This window comes from Corapipo altera, unplaced genomic scaffold (genome assembly GCF_003945725.1).
Source record: "Corapipo altera isolate COAL_440 unplaced genomic scaffold, ASM394572v1 94, whole genome shotgun sequence".
Classification (NCBI taxonomy): domain Eukaryota; kingdom Metazoa; phylum Chordata; class Aves; order Passeriformes; family Pipridae; genus Corapipo; species Corapipo altera.
Window position 1 is genome coordinate 1,029,585 of NW_020884950.1, and position 22,381 is coordinate 1,051,965.

Here is a 22,381-nt window from a genome sequence, read left to right on the forward strand (position 1 = left end):
CTGCTGGTGCAGCCAAGGGTCGGTGCATGCAGGATTCCTGCGGCTGACAGTACTTCTGTTAGCACTCAAACACATTGTAGCTGTCTGGAGCACGGCATTTTCTCTCTAGGTTCTGTCTTGTTGCTTATGACAACAGCCTTGTCAGGTAGTTTAGGATCAGGTATGGCAAATCTCACATATTTCTTGCATAAGAGCTTTCAAGAAAGTAATGCTGTTTTTCCGAGATCTAGCCTTGTTCTGTGCCTACATCCCAGATGCTTTGCATCTCAATGAATGTAGAACAACAAAGCAAACCTATTGCAGAAAAACATTACAGAGGATAAATTTGGCATATGTGGTACTGAAACAAGGCATCAGATATGAGTCTGAAAGACAATGAGAAGGATTTTGACAAATATCTGTGAAAGGAACCACTTTCCTTGCATATCAGTTGCATTTGAGACAGAAGTTGTCATTCGCTCAGAAAAACCTCATCCATTTACATTTTAAAACCTGGAACTGAATCCTACTTTCATTTATGCTTAATGGACATTTTGTCATTCCCTGTAAAGAGAAAAGGACATGATCTTTGTAAAAAAATTCTCAAATTATTTTTATTGATAAGCATCACTGCCAGTCACACAACATTGGTTTGTGAGGAGAACCTGATCAAAATGTCTGAATCTGGCACTTGAATTTCACTGCCTGTGTTGACATACAGAAGTGAACTTGTGTGATTACAACAGGATATTGCAAGTCCTCTGAAATATATACAAAAAAACAGCTGTAGAGGTAAGTTTCAGTGTTTCTAAACCTCAAAAAACCCAACGAAACAACACATCCCCAAACTCTAAGATGCCTTAGAAATGAAAAGGTCTTAAAATAGATGATAATAGAGATTACAGAACATATATGCTACTACCCTGCACAGCTCAGTGTGCAAGAGACTGCTGTAATAGTGCCTATCCCAAACACAGAGTAAGTACTTTGGACTTTGGAATTTCCTGATGGGTGTTTGGAGGCTCTTGACTCCTGTCGTCACGGAGAGGAGCTGACGCACAAGGAAGGAGGATGATTATGGAAATCAACTCACCTTCGTCCAATAAATAAATTAGTTCATTAAAACAGAAAAATGGTCTTAACCGTTTTGAGGACTTTTCATCTTAAATGTAAAAAGCTCACAAGCCATGCCACTTAAAGGCAAAATGAATAATTTTGATTTCTTTTCTTAATGGTTTTCTACATTTAGAGCCTTGATTAAAAAAAAAATATTTAGTTGCACTGGAAAGCTTTGCTACTGAGGGCACTAGAAATCCTGCTTTCCTGCTGACAGCTGAGGTACTCACACAATACCATCCTCTAGGAGAAGCAAGTATTGTCAGACCTTGGTTTGGCTATTGACTCTGCTGACAAGCTTTACCACCATCAATATGTACACACACTAAAACACACTTTGCACAGGCTGATGATGAGCTATGTATAAAAATAGGTTGAGGCCAAGTATACACATAGTATTGCCACACTGAAGTCATTAACTTCTACCACTTGGAGGATGTGGTCTAGACCATGGCAGGTAAGGTGGGGCTGTTTTGACATTCATGATCTGGTTGATCCACTGGGTAGCCCTCATATGGCAGGAATGTGAGCCTTCATGTTCATTAGATGCCCCAGATCAGCTCCAAACATGGTCAAGACTCAGAAAGCAGTTCCTTAAAAGAAAAAAAAACAAGCAAACAAACAAAACCAAGCAAAAAAAACCCCAATCGAAACAAACAAAAAAACCCCTTCCCAGCAAACACTGTTGAATGGCAACAACCCTATGCTTGCTCAAATAAGCCTAAGCAGAAACACAAAGAACCTATATTCAGATGTAAGAAACTTCTAAAATAACTGCTATTTCATCTGTTTTCTGTAACTACACAGGGTTCTTTGTAGTTAACACATTCAGGCTTGTTTAAGGACTGTTCTGGACTTTTTAATGGCCTGTGAATCACAAGAGAACGGGCTGCTGATGTAGCAATGCCTTCTCACTTTTGTACTATGACTACATAGTACATAGTACAGGTAGCCAAGGAGATTTGTAAAAAGTAATAACAAACTTGCACTCCAAACAGAAGATCTCTTTGTTCCATCTAAAACATACATTACAATGTTTTATACTTCATGCAATTGCAACTAGTACAGATGGAGACAGTCCTTTCCTCGAGGAGCTGGGAAAAAAAACCACCTTTGTTGGATACCCAAAACAAGAGAAACCAGTGCCTGGCCATTCTGCATGCCCAGAGGTCAATGCTAAAGGAGTAGCAATGATGCAGAAGACATGGGATTTGGCATATTTACTAGAGTATCCCAGAGCCTCTGAAAAGCTTTGAGGGGGACCAGTCCTGCAAGGAAACAGAGACCACCACATAGGGTGCAGATTTGGGGTGGAGTTCAAGGCACCAACCACTCCTCAAAGAAACAAGCATCCACTGCTCATAGATCTGTTTTAGCATCTTTCAGTGCCAAAGGACAGTGTAGTTTAGTAACAGGCTGCTTTAGGAAGTTCAGTCTTTGCTCAGCTGCACTTTTGTTTAACTCAGCTAACAGTAACTGCAGGATTTTTCTTTTACTAACCGATGCCCATTTAGAAGCCAGCAGAAAGCACATATTATTCATTCAGCTAGCTTTGACAATGCCCACGTTATGAAACGACAGCCACAAAAAATTTTCATGTAAAGCTTTCGAGGTTCATTGGTGAATTCAGTCAGAAAAGCTCTTTCTGCTTGATAATGCAGCAGTAGGGTTATTTCAGCTATACAGCTCTCAGACAAATGCAATTTTACTGAATTAAAAACATTTCAGAGAAACGTGCCAATTCATTTTCATGTCAGGATGGGAAAAAGCCTAAAAGCTCTGTGAAGATGAATTGCAATGGTTTCATAGAATCACAGAATCATAAACTATGCTGAGATGGAAGGGACCCAACAGGATCATCAAGTCCAGCTCCTGGCCCTGCACAGAACACATCACACCATGTGCCTGAGATGTAGTGTTGTCCAAGCACTTCTTGAACTCACACAGGCTTGGTGATGTGACTACTTCCCTGGGGAGCCTCTTCCAGCGCCCAGCCACCCTCTGGGTGAAAAATCTTTTCCTAATATCCAACCTAAATCTCCCCTGACTCAGCTTCATGCCATTTCCTCGAGTCCTGTCACTGGTCCGCTTCCTCTTGTGAGGATGTTGGGAACCACAATGAGGCCTCCCCTCCGTCTCCTCTTCTCCAGGCTGAACAGACCAAGTGACCTCAGCCACTCCTCATATGGTTTCTCCTCCAGAGCCTTGACCATATTTACTGCCCTCCTTTGGATGCTCTCCAATGGCTTAATGTCTTTTTTTATATTGCAGTGCCCAAAACTGCCACAATATTCAAGGTGAGGCTGCCCCAGTGCAAAGCAGAGCAGGACAATCCCCTCCCTCATCTGGCTGGCGATGCTTTGCCTGATGCCTTCCAGGACATGGTTGACCCTCCTGGCTGCCAGGGCTGACTCATATTCAATTTGCCTCTGACCAGGACCCCCAGGTCCCTTTCCATGGCGCTGTTTTCCAGCATCTCATTTCTCATTCCCCAATCTGCCTGTACATCTAGGGCTGCCCCATCCCAGGTGCAGAGTCTGACACTTACCCTTGTTAAACTTCATGTGGTTGATGATTGCCCAGTCCTCTAATTTGTCAGGGTCTCCAAAGATGATTTTAAATTCGTTTTATGGACAATTTCAATTCTTTAAATGTCCGATTCAATTGTAAATTAAAAAAAACAAAAACAAAAACAAACAAAAATCAAGCAGGATAATTTCTTGACTATCTAGTTTCTGCTCAACAGCATTGCCAGATACAGCATAGAAGGAAGAAAACTGCTTGAAATTTGAAGATTTATCTAGTCTTTCATTAGAGCAAGTTTCTTCCCCACCGAGTGGGGAAGCCAGAAATATCTTGCACTGCCAGGAGCCATGTTGTACTGTATGTATTTTTGAAATAAAAAAGAAAAAGAGCTGCACTATCCACTACTAACAGCCCAACATATTTCAGAAGATATTCTGCACCACACTACACAATATATGGTACAGCTTATAGTATAACTAAAATTTACATTCAGGAACCATGTTGTAAACTTCAAAATGAAAAATTAAAAACTAAATTGTTTCCCTGTAAATACTACATACTCAATTTTTTGAGAATTATGAATTATTAAGTTTTACGGAGGACAGGGATGTAGACCACAACAAGTTGCCCTTGCCATCCTAAATTCCCAACCCAGGAGGAGTGTCTGAGCCTCCAGACCACGCAGGTTTTTGGGAGAGCCTTTCTGAATCATCTTGACACACCACCAGACCTTTTTCCACCTGAGACTTCTGGGAAGGCTGCGCCCTCTCCTGGCACTTCAGGACTCAGTAGCAGCGATTGATAAAGCTGCTCTGCTGCAGCCAACAAGTCAAGGCTTAACCTCGGAGTTACTAAGACCAGTCCTGCTCGATTTAAAACCTCTATTGCACTATGCAGAAGGGCTTCCTTGAGATGAGTTATAGTAAAATTGAGATGGGTCTATTGAAATTACAACTTTTTTTCACTATGCTGTAAGGAAATAAATGGGTTGGAAGTACACGCTTTAAAAACACCTCACCATATGTTTGAAAACGGATAAAATACCGTGCTAGAATCATCTCCAAATAAGATACAGTGTTTACAATCCATGCAATTCTGTAAAGGAAAGTTTCATATGTTAAAAATATAACCTTGAAATTAGTGTTGTAACCGATGAATTCCATTTCACAGAACTAATACATAGTACGGCTAATGCTATTATAAAGAGTCAGTCTGCCTTCTCAAGCAAACGTAATCTCCCTGAACCAGCAAAGCTTATGCAGGAATGACTAAAGAAATCCCACACATCTTTTCAATCATTCACACTATGTCTAAGTGAATATCACTTTCTTTTTTTTTAATATGAAATGTTTACCTCTCGTCTGATCCTGCATTCAAGTTAAATGAATTTTATGTATTCATAACTGCATATTGATTAAAGCTTCAGGTCCTAGAAAATTCTAAATACCATTGAGAAAGAAAGAAAATTTTCCTCTGGTTAGACTGGCAGGGACCATTTGGAGGGATTTTCTGCCTTTCTTTGTAGCTTAGGGTATGAGCCACTTCCCCAAATCATGTGGGAATTTTACTTTAAAAATTTCCTTCTACTCTAGAACCTAATTACTGACACTGCTGATCTTTCTGGCCCTCTTTCTGAGGCACATGATTGTGCTTGTGGTTTTGGACTTTTGTACAAGGGCTTTACTATTTTTTTTTAGGTGCTACTGTTGTAAAATGTGGAATATGTGAAATTTTCTTAAGAAAGGATGTTCTTTGATGTTTGATCTTTGTATACTTTCAAGCCTAAGCAACAAGAAGGGAGACTTAATCCGTTAAACAGATCACAGCTAACAAGTAAGCTGTAAGTGATGTCCAGGTGTTAGAAAAACTAATTACTTGCGGGTAGAATTGCCTTGTTAAGGTTTAGGTTTGGATATGCTTCAACAATCTCAGACCTAGAGGGAGGTTAACAAAGCTTGGGAAGGAGGATGTACCACTGATAGGAGACACGAAGAACGCAAGATTTGGGGGCCACAAGGACACCAGGCAGAAGTCCCAAGATAAGGAAGAAACTAATAAAGCCAACTCAGCAACTGTGCTGAATCAGCTCTGACAGGGTAAAAGGTAATTCTGACAGGGGCAGATCTTGGAGACAACTGATCCAAGAAACACACCAACCCCAAAAAAGAGAAAGACTGAGCATGTGGACTAACTAGCCTGAGAAGTTAAAGAGTCATTAACCAAGAGAAGATAGACTATTAATTAATTAGAGAACATATATCCAATGAACACTAATTCCTTTTTGTGGTAAAATGTATAAATAGTAAAAAGTTTTGATAGTTGGTGTGCTTGATTTGTGGAACACCAGCGAGCACCCAGGCTTGCACAACTCCAAAATAAATAATCAATGTCTCTGTCTAGTGTGTAATTATTGGCTTTTTGCACACCGGGTAATGAATCTGATTTTTCTGGAAACACGAGGGCTCGTGTTGCTGTCTGTGGAGTCTACGGGCAGCGTATTATTCTTGTGTATGATCATTCAAATGACTGATACAGCAGCTGTAAAAGAGAAGATAATTATTATTTTACCTCCTCTAATTATATTATTTACAATAGGGTGATTAACACTCATAGCCAATGACCACCAATTAAACACAGCTGGAATGGAAAATGATTTTTCATGGGCTAGCGCCACACACTGAGGTATACTTTGGGCCCCTGGAACTTCATGGTTACCGCCAGATATCGGAAAAAAAGATCTAGTTTGTCTGTTGCTTTACAACAAAGTATTTAACTGCTTTTACAGGATCTTCTCTGTACCTTTACCGTTTGTAAAACACATTGTTGTACACTGGTTGAAGGTCAAAGACTGCAAAATTACCTTCTTTCCTATTCCCCCATGCTTCTCCTTCTGTCCTGCCAGGTCAGCACAAGCTTTACTATGTGTTTCTGACACTAAGATGGAAAAAAGGGAACAGCCACCAGGCGGCGAAATAATAGAGAATTAATCACACAGCCTCATTAATAGTCACCCGTAAGTATGTTCAGCTATTGTAGCAGGATTCCTAACGTCACACAAACACTGCATTAACGATATAATTCCCCTATGCCTCACAAAAGCCTTCTACTGCTTATTAAATTATTGCATTAATTATAATTACTCTTAAAGGCATTTTTATTCCACAAACCTCTCTCAAACGTGAAAAGTTCTGCAAATGGCCTTGTTTTAAGCCTTCCCTCAGCCAAACTACTGAGTACTTAAATACCTGGGGGGTGTGTGTAGATACGGCCTCTGGAGGAAGCAAGGAGGAGGCTCGGGGGTGACCTTTATTGTTCTCCACAACTACCTGACAGGAGGTTGTAGCCAGGTGGGGATCGGCCTCTTCTCCCAAGCAACCAGTGACAGGACAAGAGGACACAGTCTTAAGCTGCGCTAAGGGAGGTTTAGGTTGGACATCAAGAAGAATTTCTTCACAATAAGGGTGATTGGACACTGGAATGGGCTGCCCAGGGAGGTGGTGGAGTCACCGTCCCTGGAGGTGTTTGAGGAAAGGCTGGACATGTCACACGCTGCCATGGTCTAGTTCACACAGTGGTGTTCTGTCACAGGTTGGAACTCGGTGATCTCAGAGGCCTTTTCCCACCTAATTAATTCCGTGATTCTTCAGCAAACCTTTGATACCACGCTCCACTCGCTGTTTCACTATCGCGATTCGCCAGCGCGTTTCAACCGCCGTGCGGAGCTCAGTTAACCACCGCCGAGGGATAAATGGCAGGCTCTGCACGTTTGTGGTTCTAAATTTTAACACGCGCTTGCTCGCGGGTCGGAACCGGGCGGCCTTTAAGGCCCTTTTCTACTCAATCCGCTCTGGGACTCCGTGTGCTCCAAGACAGAGCACACAACACACAAACACACACAAACACACACACACACACGAACGTTTCATTCGTTTATTTGCAGCACTGACTGCCCACACCGTCCCCGCTCGCCGGCCCGGCCGGACGTGACGCGGCGCGGGGGCGGCGGCGCGGGGAGCGCCGGGAGGCCGGGGGGCGGTGGCGGGGCAGGAGGCGGCGGCCGGAGGGGGCCGGGCCGCAGCGACGCGGTTCCTGTCGCCCACAGCGGCTCCCCCTCCATGGCGGTTGCCGCGGGAGGCCGCAGATAACCGGCCGCGGCCCCCTCTCCTCTCCCCTTCCTTCCCTGTCCCCCTCCCTTCCCTGTCCCCCTCCCCGCCCGCAGCCATGCCCGCCCGGGCCCCGCCGCCCCTCGCGCAGCCCGCAGGTAAGAGACGGTGACGGGGCGGCTCGTCCGCTCCGGGCCTGGCCGGGAAAGGGCAGCGGGGACCCCTCGGCGGGGCTGCGGCGGCCGGGGCCTGGCGGGGCAGCGCCGTCCTTTTCCCCTTCGCCCCCGGGGGAGGGCGGCGGGGCCGGGCCGGGCCCCGCGGGGCAGGGCAGGGCAGGGCAGAGCAGGGGGGAGCCCCGCGGGCCCCCCTCGCTGAGGGGCCGCTCCCTCGGCTCGTCCCGGCTTTGTCCTTCGGCGGGGCCCCAGCGCGGGGTGCCCCGCGGTGTCCTGGGGTTCAGCTGAGAGAGGGAGAGAGGAATCAGGGCTGTGTGGTACAGTGAGTTAACCTGTCCTGTGCGCTCGGCTTTTCCTGGCGAGCTTTCTCTTTTAAAGCGTGTCGGTCGCTAAATGCGTCTGGAGGTAACTCTGCTTCAGTGTGTCATCATAATGATGATTTTTATTTTTTTTTAAGAAGCAATATTATTCTAAAATGAGGTAGTTACTCAAATGCCTATTAGGTCTTGACGCTTGAGTTTACCATTATAAGTGTCTTCCTGATGAACCAAAATATTTTTTTTTCCTTAGAGAAGACAGTGCCTTAAAAAAAAAAAAGGGTTAAACCTTGGGATTCCTTCGGGGTGTCAGTAAATTGGCCTCTTGGTGGTGACAGCCCCTTCCTCCCAGCTTCAGCACAGAGACTGAGACCTTCAGGAGTTTAATGCTCCTTAAGCAAACATCTGTTCATAAACAGTGAGTAGAGGAGCATTGTTGACAGGAGCTGCACTGCGTCGGTCCTGTGAGTTTAGTTTCCATGCGTGGTTTACAGCCCAACGTGCTTCATTAGGAATAATTTTTCAGCTGTTGAGTCCATGGCAAAGTGAGTTTGATGGATGCTGCTTTTTAACTGGACTGGTCCTTGGAGACTGAACAAAATTAAAAGTATTTCCTCCTTGTGTTATTCTCTGGACATATGAACTAGACTTGGAAAGCTAATTAGCCTACTTTAAGCATGAAAATGCTCAGTTGTGTTGTCAGCACAGAAGTTGGCAGCTAATGCTTGGGTAGTGGTTCCTCCTCCTGAAGTTGGAGCTGTACCTGGAGAAATACAACATTAATTGTGAGAGCCTGGGGAAGAGGTGAAGTAGCTGTGACTACTGAGGCGTTGTGGGTTTTTTGAAACAGTCGTATCAGTGAGAAAAAGTAACCTAAATGTGAAAATATGGGACTCTAAGCTTAAAAATATGAAGTGATGCAGAGAAACTAATGTGGCTATGGTGTTTTCATTCCACATGATATTTGCATGAAGTGCACATTGTATGACCTTCTAAGGCAGTGTGAAAGTATGACCTCTTCCTTTTACTTCCTTTATTTGTTTATAAGTAAGCAATTGAAGGAGCTCAGCATCAGTTTGTTTTTATTCTTTTATGTATTTTAGTTTTGTCCAGATCACGGTTTTGTTTAGCAAAGGATTTAATAGGCTGTAAAATTTAGAGTTATACACAGTTAAATAATTCTGTTGATGAAAGCAATGTGATCTTACATTTCTACTTGAAAAAATTCCTCTAATAACTTATTGAGCATTTTAACATCTTAATTACATCAAGTAATATTCTGAAACTTTCAGTACTCTGCAAAGACTTGTCTTTAACGGTGGAAATAATACAACAGCTTAGATGCACCTCAGTCAACTCTTTGCCCTTTCCTCTTGAAATATTCATGGAGCTCTCCTTGCAGCTCTGTGGTGGTATCAGTTGGAAACCCAGTGATGAAGAAACTGATGCTTGGTCTGGTTGTTTTCACTGTACTCAGAGACATAATCTTCCTTCAGATCCTCATTATCTTTTCTGACAGAATGTTCATTCCTCTCTGTGCTATTTTGCTGTTTGACAACTTAAACTACTTCTTTGTGAGTGTTTCAGCACAGTGACACACTAACCCTTTCACAAGGATTCACAATACTTAGAACTTTTCTGGATAGTCCTCTTAAAAGCAGTGGCTTAGATCCTACTCGTTCCCAGGTGTCAGAAATTTTGTCTGTGAGGTTTTTTTCATTTGTGCAAAAAAACACACTGTGTGAACTGCTATTATTGCACACACAAAAAAGTCTTGAAACGTGCCTTGTTTGAAAACTGACAGTCTCATTTTCAGTAGACTTTCTTTAATGCTGATGTCTTTAGCAATTAAAGTTTTCAACTAATTTCAGTTCAAGGAGTGTTTCTGTATTGGTGCCATTTGCAAGGTGATCTAATGAGTCTGCTTCTGTAAGGCAAATAATTTGGATTTTGCAAATTGTTTTGGGAGAGCCACAAGGAAGGGCAAATCCTGTCATCACCTTAGTATGTTTGAAAGTTGGTACCAGGGCGAAGGAAATGTGAAACCTTGAGTTCATGTGTCTTTTGAAAAGTGATGAAAAGTAGATTTTATTCTTCGGAGTATTAGGTGTCCCGCCTGTATTGTGTTTTTAATATGATGTAATGTCTGTAGGTGGGATAAATGATGAATAATGTAAGGCTGTTCACTGAAAAACAAGGGAAAGTTCTCAGTAATGGAAAGAAGACCTATGTGGTTGTTCTCCCTGTGCAGCTGTATTTCCTCTGCCACACCATAGGAGAACCTTTCACATAAGAGTGCACCTCTGGGCAGTTGTAATTTACTCTTTGCTGTAGTCTGTGTGAAGTTTGAAAGGCTTATATGTGGTGGAGAACACACTGCTCTGTGAATAAGTCTCTGGGAACAGTTGACCTTAGGTAATCTAGTTCTAATACTTTTTAATCTAACATCTTTTTATCTTAATTTAGAACAGGTTCCCAGCCAGCATGTTTGAGGGTAACATCCAGAAATAGATTTTCTCAGTGAGCTGACCACCTGTTTTAAAAGGAATTGAAGAAATCATAGGAATGAAAACATCTCAGCTATGTGTTACTTAAGACATCTGTCTTTACACGTCGTAGGGCTGTGTACTCTACATTGGACACAAATATTGCATTCCTGCAGAGCCAGATTTTAAACCTGATTGACTTTCCCAGCCAGTTGTGTTTGCCTATAGGATTTTAAAATATGCTTGTTCTTACAACATTTCCTCCACTGTCTGGTTACAGATTTAACTAAAGGCAGCGTCTTCATCTGCAGCTGATAAAGCACATCAGTAGATTTTGAAATGAGACTTTTTTTTGCTTGTATTAACTTTACAAAGATAACCTGGTCTTTTAGGTTTGGGAAGTAATGCTGTTCTTGGTTAAAAAAGAGTCTAATGAATCAGCACAACATCTAGATTGATATTTTCCTAATGTTCCTCTGATTCCACAGCTAAGCTAAAATGAAATAGGGAGAAGTGAAGCAGCACAACTACTGAAAGTACATGTTTGATTGCTTCTTTGTATAGTCTAAAAAGGAGGTATTCCTTTAAAAGGAAGATAGCTATATCCAATATCTGTGTAAATGCCACATTTTTGCCACCTAACACTGTGCTGTCAGTTATGAGAGGAAGAGGAGCACTGTCAAAGAGGTTTGGATATTTTCTAGGCTGGGCTGTCTGGGGGTGCCAGCCTCTGGAGGGCAGAAGGACAGGAGGAAAAAGTGCCTGATTCCTGGTGTCAGCCTCCCAGGTTTTGTTACTTTAATGTTTGTTGTACATACAACCCTTTGTGATGAAGGTGTCTCACATATTCGGTGTTTGTTGAAACCACAGTGATGTACAGTGGTATTGATTTAATTCCAAATGTTGGGTAATGAGAAATAGGGCTTGCAGATGTTTGCCTTACTGAAACTGGAGAACATTGTTTTTTCTTCAACCCTGTATATGTCCAAGGAAAAAGAAGAGTGCTCTGAAACTCCTGCTTTGGGTAATGGACCTCCTGGCTGTAACAGCATCAGGTTCAAAATCGAAAACATTGATTTCTTGGAGGCTTTATGAAGTAAACATTTTCTTGCTGTATTTTGTTTGCTGGTAACTAATTCCAAAAATAAAAGTAAGCTCATTAAACCAATGTAAGAACATATTGACTTTAGCCTGGACAGAGGCTCTCCCTCTAGAGTGGATTTGGGTTGTAGAAATGCTGTTTTAGCAGACAGACTCTCTTTGTTTACAACCACCATTCTAGAAATAGGTTCTCAGGTGCAGAAGGACTGTGTGAATATGTTTTCCTTTGTTCATAAGCCAAGGAAAAGGCAGAGTGATAACAGAAGAGGACAGCTTTTCCTACTGGAAGCCAACATTGTGCTGTGATAAGTTCCAATCTGGTCCTTGCTGTGGTATTTTTGGCATCTGCTTGAGGAACTCCCTTGCAGTAAGAGTTAAATGTTCTTGGAAAGATCAGATGCTGGCAGCTGATGACTTGAATCCATCTCTTGCCATTGCAAGGCTTTTACTGTAGGGTGTTTCAGTAATGTTGACATTTCTGTCATGGAGATCTTGATGGTGCCATTTTTGATTATTGTGTTTTCTGTGTGCTTTAAGGTGATGGGTTGCTTAACTCAGCTTTGTTTTCAGAATAATCCACAGCTGAGAGGTTACTGGGGCAATGAGAGGTTACTCATTGCCTGGCTTCCTCTTAAGGTAAAGGAAACATTCTGCTCTACAAGGGGTTTCTTCCTTTGAATTTACATGCCTCATGTATTTCTTTAGAGACACTCTTTGTGGCTTCCTGATCTTTTAGGTCTTATGTAAGAGCCAAAGTTGCTGTTTCAGGTTTTGCCCTAGAAGATAGGCAGCAAAGGAACTATTTATACCTGCTTTTGTGTGGTGTCATTACATTGTTCCCTCTGCTGCCATGTCTTTGTTAGACTGTTACTATTACTCTGTAAAAAGATAGTGAACAAGGATGTGGTCTGTGTATGAGGAAAGCAGATATTGTTCCCTATTTACTGCAAACAAATAATAGGATACTCTGGCTTCATTGTAAATGTTTTGGAAACCTAGTTAGTGACCATAAAAGAAGAGTATGCATTTCCTCTTTCCAATTCCTTGCCCTATCAAAACTTAAGTCAACTACTTCTCATTTCTAGCATTACTGATTTCTCTTTTCTCTCTTCTTTTGAGTGTTTTAAACTAACCTGAGTTACATTCTTAAATGCTTGTGACTTGAGAAAAATGGTTTGAACCAGAGGCTGCAGTATCAAAATTGAATCTTAATAAATTAATCAGCAATTTTTTTTCTTTTGAATAAAATGTCAGTATATACTGATAAGTATGTTGGTGGATTGCACTTATAGTGACTTTTAACAGTGGTCTCTATTAATGGTATTGAAATTTGTTTGAGAAATTCCTTCATAATGAACATTAGAGTGTGAATGCAAAGAGACACACGGACACAAGAAGTTAACTAGTGTTTCCAGTTTAAAAAAAAACAACAAACAAATAGGTAAAAAGACAGAAAGGCAGAAAACGGCACCTGAAAGAGAATACAATTCTTTAATAATTTTTTTTTTTTGAAACTGCTGGGACAACTGCATGTCATGAGCAATTGATGGAAATCCATCTTCAGTCTAATAGTAAACTCCTGAGATCTGCAAGTGTTGCTGACCCTTGTCAACATAAATCTGTAATGGTGACTAAAGTAATCCACTCTAAACATGAACACTTTAACTGTGCCAGATTCTTCACCTCAGGGTGTAAGGTTTGATGCCAGAAACCTGAGATGTTGCATATTAGAAATCACAGAAGTTATGTATGTTGTGCTCTGTTATGTAAGTAAAAACTGTTGTCATTTCCTTCAAATAGGAGTCCTTACTATATAGCATGCTGAAAAATTGGTGGTTTCCAGTTGTTTAAAAAGTACATGTTCCAAGAATGTTTAAATTAACAGATAAGTGCAATAAGTACATGTGAACTTCATAGCTGACTTTTAAATTTGGGAGCCAGTTCCCTGAAAACTACGGGGAAGATAAATAATCCACATTATTGGTCATAGATTTGTTCAAATTCTACTTTGGGTTAAACCATGTTTTGCATTCATCACTTGAAATACCAGGTTTAAAAAATTATATAGCCTAATATCTTGACCAAGAATGTCTGAGCTGGGTATAAAGTACTACAAAAGATGAAGCCACTGTTCCAGCTCTGTTTGAGGTTCCAGACAAAGCAGGGATTAACTAAATGAATTAAGGAACAAAGTCGTTGTTCTGTCAGACCTGTGGGTTTTCACTATGCTATTGTTTCAAATAAAAAATTTGAATTCGAGTTTGATAACAAATTTTGTTTATAGTTGGCAGATAGAACAATTTTGGTAGTTGAGAAAGGGGACTATAATTAAATTCTTTCTGAAGAAAACTACATTAAGGCTATAAAATTCCCATGCTGTTTTATATTGTGAGGAGATTTGGGATTATGCACAGCTTATAAATTTATCACTAATTACTCAAGAGGAGGGGGAATACTAGTATGACTTTTTTTCCTTCTCTTACAGTTTGAGTATGTTTGAGTTCTATAAACAACAATTAAATTGTGTTAACCTAGCAACCTTACACTCATTTCTAATTCAGGTTCATACATTTTGGAGCTCTTCATGTTTGGCTTTTAAAATGCAGCTGTAACATAAGTGGAAATAGTTGACATTTAAAGAAAAATATACACAGGTCCAAACAATTGGTTATAAGTTGATTCTTGTGGTTAAACTGATTAAACACTTAGCAGACTTTCAAACCTATGATCAGATTTTTAAATGCACAATTAATGTTCCTTGCAGATCCTGTTTTGGCAACTGTTACTGAAACATATCTGGAGCATTGTGCTGTTGGACTGCTGCTGTGTAAATGATCCCTGTGATCTCTTAAAAGTGCTTTGAAATGAAAAATTGAAGGAAGTTTCTTCTGCTGTATGGCAGAAGTTGCAGGAGAGAAAAATTTTAAATGGTCAGAGATCTTCCTACATGTTCAGTTGGGCTTTGTCAGGCTGCTTCAGCCCCCATGCAGTCTCTATCAGTTATCTTTGTCCTGTGCTTGTCCTTATTATTCTTGTTCCTTGTCTCCCTTTTTTTTATGATAACTGGAAAGAAAAGGAGTCTTACAGGTAAAATCCCTTTGATTGTGGTGCTTGCTGCTCTCACATTATTCAGTTTGTTTTCTGAAACTGCACATTGGGGTTATTTTAGATCATCCTTGCTTCTAAGGATTTTCTCAACTCTCTTACCGTTTATTTTTGGCTGAGGTTAAAATACACAGTAAATGGCCAGCAAATAAATGGGTAGGGTTGTCATGATGGATAGTGTATGGATGTATGGCCAGTGTAGGGTAAGAATTTTTTTTTTATTATTATTTCTTGTATGAGATCCTCTGATGTCAGGTGGTAGAGTAGTTACTAATACAGACCTAAATGTGATATTTCAAATAACTCGAGTGAAAACCAACTTAGACAAGCCTATAAGTCTGCAAAGACTTCAAACACACATGCTTTTTGGTGAACCATACAGTCAAATTTTTCTTTCAATGGGAAAGTTCAGAGGCGTTTTCCAAGGCTTCTGATTCACAGTGTTGGGATATGTCTTTGGGATACAAGAAAAACCCTTAGGTTTAGTTGCTTAGTCTGAGTCATGATGACTGCCATTTTTTAATTTAGTTTAAGTAATGCTGGGCTATTGATGCATAAATTAAGAGGCTCATCAGCATCCTCCTGCATCTAATTCCTATCCAAAAAGCTGTGCTATTGTGTGGAGACCACTGAGCTGGTGTTGTCTTTTAGCCAAACAAAAGAATTGCAGCTGATCAAAGTACTTTCCAAGAATTGTAGAAAAACTTTATGCTGTAGGAATACAATGTGGATTTGTTTTATTACTGAACCAGCAAAACTATACTTTGATGTCATTGTCTGTGTACGGGGCTGTAAGTTTATGTATTTGCCAGTTAGAAACAAATTTAAGATTGCTTCTGTTTTCTGCTTTTTGTATATATATAATATATTATAATACTTTGGTGTTGAGCTTATGTCTTTATTTCTTACACTGCACTAAAAGCTTCAAGAATGGGTCTCATGGACTTCAGAAATCTTGGTTTCAAAACCAAATGTGTTAGCTTCCTAGCTTTAACTTGGGCTGTCCTTGGAGAAATGTTGAGTATTATTTTGTTTGTTTCAAGAACTAGTTTCTTGCCTTTACCATCTCTTCAGTTTTTGTCACATGGGATATGATAAATATTCTGTCAACTGAATTTTCAAATAGGTGTAACAGCTCTTACTAAATTTCAGAAAGTTTAATAATAAATTTATGCTATTGCCTACTGAGATTCAACGGGAGATTCAAATTTAAATACAAGGGATGTTTTGTTATAGCCAAATAAACCCATCCCTTCCCTTTCCAGGAACTGAAGGTGGGGAGAGTGAGTCCCATTGATGCAATTTTCTGTTCTTTCTCCTGAATGTGTCTTGTTACTAAAAAGCTGTTGATTGATGATCCCAGTAGCCATGAATTCCAGACACAATGCCACTCACTGGTCAACCAGCTCCCCTATAACTTTAAGTAGTGCTATCCCTGAGATAAGGGGCCTTAAGATGGGCACAGAAAATATGAACCAATATCTACCAGACTGGTCTCTTTTCTACAAAAGAGCCAATAGAGCACTTCCACCTCCCAGGGCATATCTTTGTGCACAGCCTGTGGATCTGCTTCTGCAGTGAAACATTCAGAAAGCAACTGTAGTCTGGATATACTGGGTGTTTAATCCCGATGTTGATGGTTGACTTCAGTAAATTTGGATATAAAGAAGGAATTACTGCTGTGATAGTGACAAAGACGAAATGCTGTTATGGTATTTAGTGAAGTGAAACCCCAGAAGCTCGGAAACAGATTGGAGTAATCTGTCTGTGAACATAAAGTCACACTTCTGCAAACATCTTGAGAAGGATCTTTATCTCCATGCAGGACATTAAACAGCAATTGCTAGACCATGATGTAGAAGGGAAAGTGCTCTTGGGAGATGAGGCCTCTCAGATAAGCGAGCGAAGCTCTTCTCTCAAATACCTTGTTGAGCAGCTGGTGCTGAGTAAGCCTATGTGGGAGCTTGTTGACAACTTAGGCTTTATTCTAAACAAAATTCCTTTGCAGTTCTCTTCAGTTTGCATGTTATGTTACAAATTACTTCAGGGTTTCATCTGATAAGCATGAAGTTCTTTTGGAACCGCAAAATACCCTTTTAAAAAGAAATTGTAGGTATGTTGTTAGTCACCTTAAGGACACCAGAGTTTCCTGGCAAATATCCAGAGTTGTTTGGCTCAAGTGCTTGGTATTTTGTGCTCAAGAAGAACTGCAGAGCTTCATTTGTTGTTCTTTTACCCTTTGTATGCTGCTCTTAAGGTGTGTTCACAAAGTCATTTGCTGAAGATGCCGGACTTAAGGATCATGGTTTACCTGTGTTTCAGACATGGTATTGTAAAGTCTGTGCTTATTCTGGTGGTTAGAAATTAAAATATTTGCTAATGTGTATAGGCTGTTTCCACTCTTTTTCTGTAGATAAGGCTCAGTGTGTTGTTACAGCTCATTCATGACAAGTTTTTTTGAAATGGAAAGAGCTTGGTCGTAGCTCTCCCTTTAAGGGTTTTAAGGTATGAACTAGTTCAGTGATATGTGCAGTTGTGGGCCTATACCTACTAGTAGTTAGTGTTTCATTAATTGTACACAACATTGAAGAAGTCAGATCATTCTTTAGGAAAGAAAATTTTCCATAAACATCTTGCTTGTTCCTGTAGTGGTTTACAATGTTAAGGGAGTCCTTAATCTGTTTCTATCTAGGCCATGGGAATACTTTCTTCTTTTTTTCCTTTTTCCTCTGTGATTTGGTGATTTGTGTTTAAATATTTTATGTATAATTGTGCTCAGTTCTCCTTTTGAGAATAAGCTTTGATGAAGTGTGTTTGGCTCTAGGCTTTACTGGTGTTCATAATGGCATCTCTCAACTGGTTCCTAAGACAGAAGCAGGCTGGTGGCAGCAGCTGTGGGGACAGCACAGCTACCAGTGAATTGGTAGAAAGAAACTTAAACAATAGGGCAGCAGGACTGATGAATTAAAACTGAGTTTAATTGTGTTGCACAACAGATCAAGACAATGATTTCAGCCCTACCAGCTGAGAATTGGCTCATATAGTAGTTTAGAAGAGCCTTGAACAGTCCCTGTGCCTTCTAAAACAAGTGGATTTGGGGAGTGTTTCTTTCAGATATCCAGTACAGACATTGACCTATACTCACACTTTTAAAATAAGGCACGAAACTGTAAAAATAAAGTGTCTAAGAATACCAAAGCTGTCCAAATTCTGATATACTTCTGTTTTTCCCTGTTACAGAAATACAGTAAGGTTGAAGCAGAACTAAACGATGGAACCAGACATTATTCGAATGTACTCCTCATCCCCTCCACCGCTGGACAACGGGGCCGATGATGACGATGAAGATGAATTTGGAGGGTTTTCTGGTGTGAGCACTGCTGGTGTGGCTTTTGCTGATTTTGATGCACCTGACTACAGTCATCCAAAGGAAGAGTTTATACCCACGAACCACTTCATCCCGCTTCACGATTATTCCGACAACGTAGCTGGCATTGCAACTTTCACATCTGTTAAAAATGTTAAAGACTGCGCTGCAGAGCTTCCTGCTCGTGCTAAGGAACTTTCTGATATGTCAGCTACTAGTACTATCAAAGAAAAATCTAAGCTTAGAACTTCAGGTACTGCTTTAGAAGATGTAAACAGAAGGGGGGAACAAAGAGACAACACTGGAAAATCGGAGGGTTTTTCTTCTCGTCCGGTTAGAACTGGTGTAACAGTTGAGAGCCAGGATGAGCAAATAGATGCTTGTAATGGTGAGAAACTTCCATGTCTAGAGATTCTAACAAACGGATTTGCAGCATCAGACCCTGTAAATCCTCAGGGAACAGAAGATCTAGACAGTATTGGTGATTCAAAGGGACTGAAAACTGTTAGCACCCGTAGTACTGAGCAAAATTTGAACTCAATGCCTAGCTCAGGTGAAGACTTTGCAGATTTTGCAACATTCTCAAACAAAAACCCAATCCATTTAGAGGGAACGGGGCCTACAATATGCAGTGTTCTTAGTGAAAGAGACTCACTGAGCGTTCAGGAGAACAACAGAATAAACAGAGTAACTTGTACTGAAGAAGAGGTTTGCATTTCAGAAGCGAGTTGTGAGCAGGGTCCCTCAGCACTGGAAGATGATGAATTTGCTGTTTCTAGTACGTCTCAAACAACTGGAAGTTCAATATGCACTACTGAAAATGGAGAGCACAGTGGGAGGAGAAGACAACGTCGCACAGAGAATGGCAAAGATTTTCATAGGCCTGATGGTTCTTCAGAAGCAGCAGACATCAAGGTTGATAAGATCCAAAGCCTAAGCTGTGATCCTGCAGGAGAAAAATCGGGTGATTCTGAAGATCTTAAGAATGGTGGAAGTAGTACTGAAGTTGAAGCTTGCAGTGACACACATGAAGATGTTTTTGGTGACTTTGGTTCAGTCAGCAGTGTGTCTCCCACCTTCAGGAATGCTCAAGAATCAATAAATGATCTAGATTTGGAAAGAACTGCTGAACAGCCTGCACATATTAGCAAACCTAATGTTGAATTTGGTGAATTCAGGGACACAAGTACTGTTTCTCAGCAGCCAGCAAGTTTGGATCAAGCTGAACTAAAGCAGGCTGCTGACACTTTAGAATGTGATACTACCAGTAAAACTTCTGGCTTAGACTTCCAGCATACTACTGAGGTAGAAAATGGTGATGATAGTGAATTTGGAGACTTTGATTCAGTGCCAAAACCTCAAGATGAGAGTGTTGCTTTCCAGGACTCTGACGACTTTGCGGACTTCAGTTCAGCAGGTTGTAACCAGGCTACGGACTGGAATGCTTTTGAGGATGAACAAAGGGACAGCTGTTCTTGGGCTGCCTTTGGAGAGGAACAAGCTGGTGAATCTCATCACAGAAAAGAGACATGGCAGTCACATAGGACAGAAGCACCTGCCAGGAGTGATGGCCCAGTATTACACAAGACTGACAGTTTTGCTTTAGCATCTTCCCAAGGAACTATCAGTAAGCAATCCCAAGAGCTAACACCTTCAGTTCAGGTAAGGGTGTCCTTGATTTTGCTCGGCCTTGTTCTGTTCTTGTGCATACAGCCCTTCCTGGTTCCTACTTCTGCATACAGCAAATATTTGAATAGTCCTTGTTTGTCTTTCAGGAGAGATTTAATGTGGTGTGTGAGACAGGCTGATATGAAATAGTATGCTGTGTTTGGATCTTGCAGCTCTTGTCCTGTTACTTCCTGCAGAAAAACGAACAGGGTGTGCTGGAACTTGTATGCATTTGTTTTGAGGATTGCATGTGATCCTTTAAAAAAATTGATCAAAGGAATAAGCCAGCATGAACATTTCAGAGCTGTGATAGTTATTTCCTTTGCTCCATTGTTAGTTACTTTTGGGGAGGCGCTCTGTTGCCTTTTCATAAAGTAGTGATGTGACTGGAAGCTGGGATTACTGGTTCCCAAAATTTTTCTTCACCATTCTCTGTTGTGTTTTCAAAATCCGATTAAAAATGATTACTTGATTTGTAAATAGCTGCACTCATTTGCTTAGAGCAGAGAGCATGATAAAACACAACCTGTGGAGTTCTGTCCCTGTTATTTCAGCTCCTGGGAAGTTAACCATTAAAAAGTTCTTTAAAAATAAGTCTCTGTTATAGATTAATTGTGGGAAGCTTCACATTATAGCAACATCAGAAATACAGGATTGGTGATTTGTTAAAGCTGCTGCTACTTCTAATTAGGAGTTCCAGGGAGGGTGAAGTAAATAGATTTATTTCTTACCACACCCCCTGTGTTTTCTGCCTTAGTTGATAGGCATTTATTAATTCCTAATTAGTTACTTCCTAAGTCTTTTTACAGGTAATTTTTGAGATCTATGCCTGTTCATACATAGACTTTTTTTTTTTACCAAGTATTTGATATTATTTTTACAGAATTCAGAACAACAGTTTGAATTTAGAATTCTCATCAGTTCTTTTTATTCACGTCGTCCCATATAAGTAGTTCAGAGTATGCTCTGTGTTTTGAGAAGTGTGCAGCAGCACCAGCAGTAAAGGGTGTTAGTGGTGATAAGTGTCTGAAAGGTTTGGATCTTCTCTGGCAGTAAAAGGAAATGAGGTAAGTCCTTTCTTCCAGGACCTTGGTTGGTGGCAGCCCTGCCTCTTCCCGTTTCTGCCCAGTGACAGGTGAAATGGCTTTTCAGAAGAAGGTTGTGCCAGCTGGAGCTTTGCCAGCACCAGCAAATGGAATGAAGCTTTTGGGCCTTAGCAATGGTTTCTTGTCACGTTAAAACCTGTGACCCTCAGGTCCTTACACTTCCTGCTAACTAACACTAACACAGCACATCTCAAAGGGATTTCACAAGCCAAAAAAAGGCTCCCAAGTGAACCTGCAGAGAGATTTTTGTGCCTATGCAAAACCCTGCTGCTATGCAACACCTGAATGTGTTGGTCCACTTCTTAATTTGAAAGCACAAACCTATTGTTACCTATTCTGTTAGTCATTCACTCATAAAAATTGGAGAGTACTAAGGTCAGTAGTGCAATTAATCTCAATTGTATCTCTTGCCACTTGAAAGACTGTCCAGAATCTGACAAAGAAATGGGGTGGGGAGATGATTTTAGTAAATCATCCCTTTTATTTTCTAGTTAATTACACTATTAAGGGATAGTCTAAAGGTTTCAAATATTTATTTTCTTTTAAAATTGTGTGTAATTTTATGATGGAGTTTTAATAGAAAGCATTTCTGAATGTAGATGTTTATAAAAACAGAACCTTCAGAGGTTCTGTAGTTAATTTCCCCCCTCCCCAAGTCTGCCTTAACAAAAGATAAAAGTAAAGTTTAAACGGAAGTTCTTTGCTCAAGATCCAGAAGAAATCATACAGTAGTTGATTAGATTGTAAAGCAAATTTTAAGACTTAAATGTTTTTTTTTCATTCTCTTTCTTTATGCTGCAGTCAATTGTGACTGTTTGGATCCCCTGACAGTGAGGAAGTACAACTGTGACCATGTTTTACACAAAGAACCTGGAGAGGAAGTTGAGCTGGACATGTTTTCTCTGTTGCAATAATTTCCTTAGCCTTGCAATATGAGTTAGTTGCTACATTTTTTTTTTCAGTTAACTCTTAAACAGCAGCTTCACTTTTTCAAAATGTACTTTGTATTCTCTGAGTGCCTTAAAGTTTTGGAAGGATCTATTAAAACCTTTTTATCTTAAAAACATTCTCGTTTTAAGATTAAATAGTAATTCTGTTTTTAATCCATTGAGCCACAGATTACTAAATTGCAGTTAGAAACACTGAGATTAACTAATGAGTCAGCATGAGCCAGCAGACAGTCCCAGGGTGCAGAACCTTAGTAAAATTAAACTCAGATTTTGATCAGCTTCCTTGCTTTCATTTAGGATGATGTCACTGGGGTCAAAACACAGAATACAGCATTTTAAAGTATTTACCAGTCTTCTGTTTGCCATGTATTAAAGCTGAGTTCT

General features: G+C 40.5%; 1 protein-coding gene and 1 long non-coding RNA gene across 4 annotated transcripts in view; one reads left to right on the forward strand and one right to left on the reverse strand.

The window, feature by feature from the left end:
* Nucleotides 1-7,518, reverse strand: part of LOC113956419 — a 25,605-nt gene extending 18,087 nt beyond the window's left edge. The window contains exon 1 of the long non-coding RNA XR_003530845.1: nt 7,274-7,518. This is a non-coding gene — a long non-coding RNA (uncharacterized LOC113956419). The remainder of the gene's footprint in view (nt 1-7,273) is intronic.
* Nucleotides 7,519-7,692: 174 nt separating this feature from the next.
* Nucleotides 7,693-22,381, forward strand: part of AFTPH (aftiphilin) — a 43,950-nt gene continuing 29,261 nt past the window's right edge. For 2 of the 3 annotated variants that reach the window (XM_027663067.1, XM_027663069.1), the window contains exons 1-2: nt 7,693-7,882; nt 18,147-19,935. In XM_027663067.1, coding sequence (XP_027518868.1) covers nt 18,178-19,935 — 1,758 coding nt within the window. In that variant the 5' untranslated portion in view covers nt 7,693-7,882; nt 18,147-18,177. The remainder of the gene's footprint in view (nt 7,883-18,146; nt 19,936-22,381) is intronic. The other variant, XM_027663068.1, reaches the window with a different exon arrangement.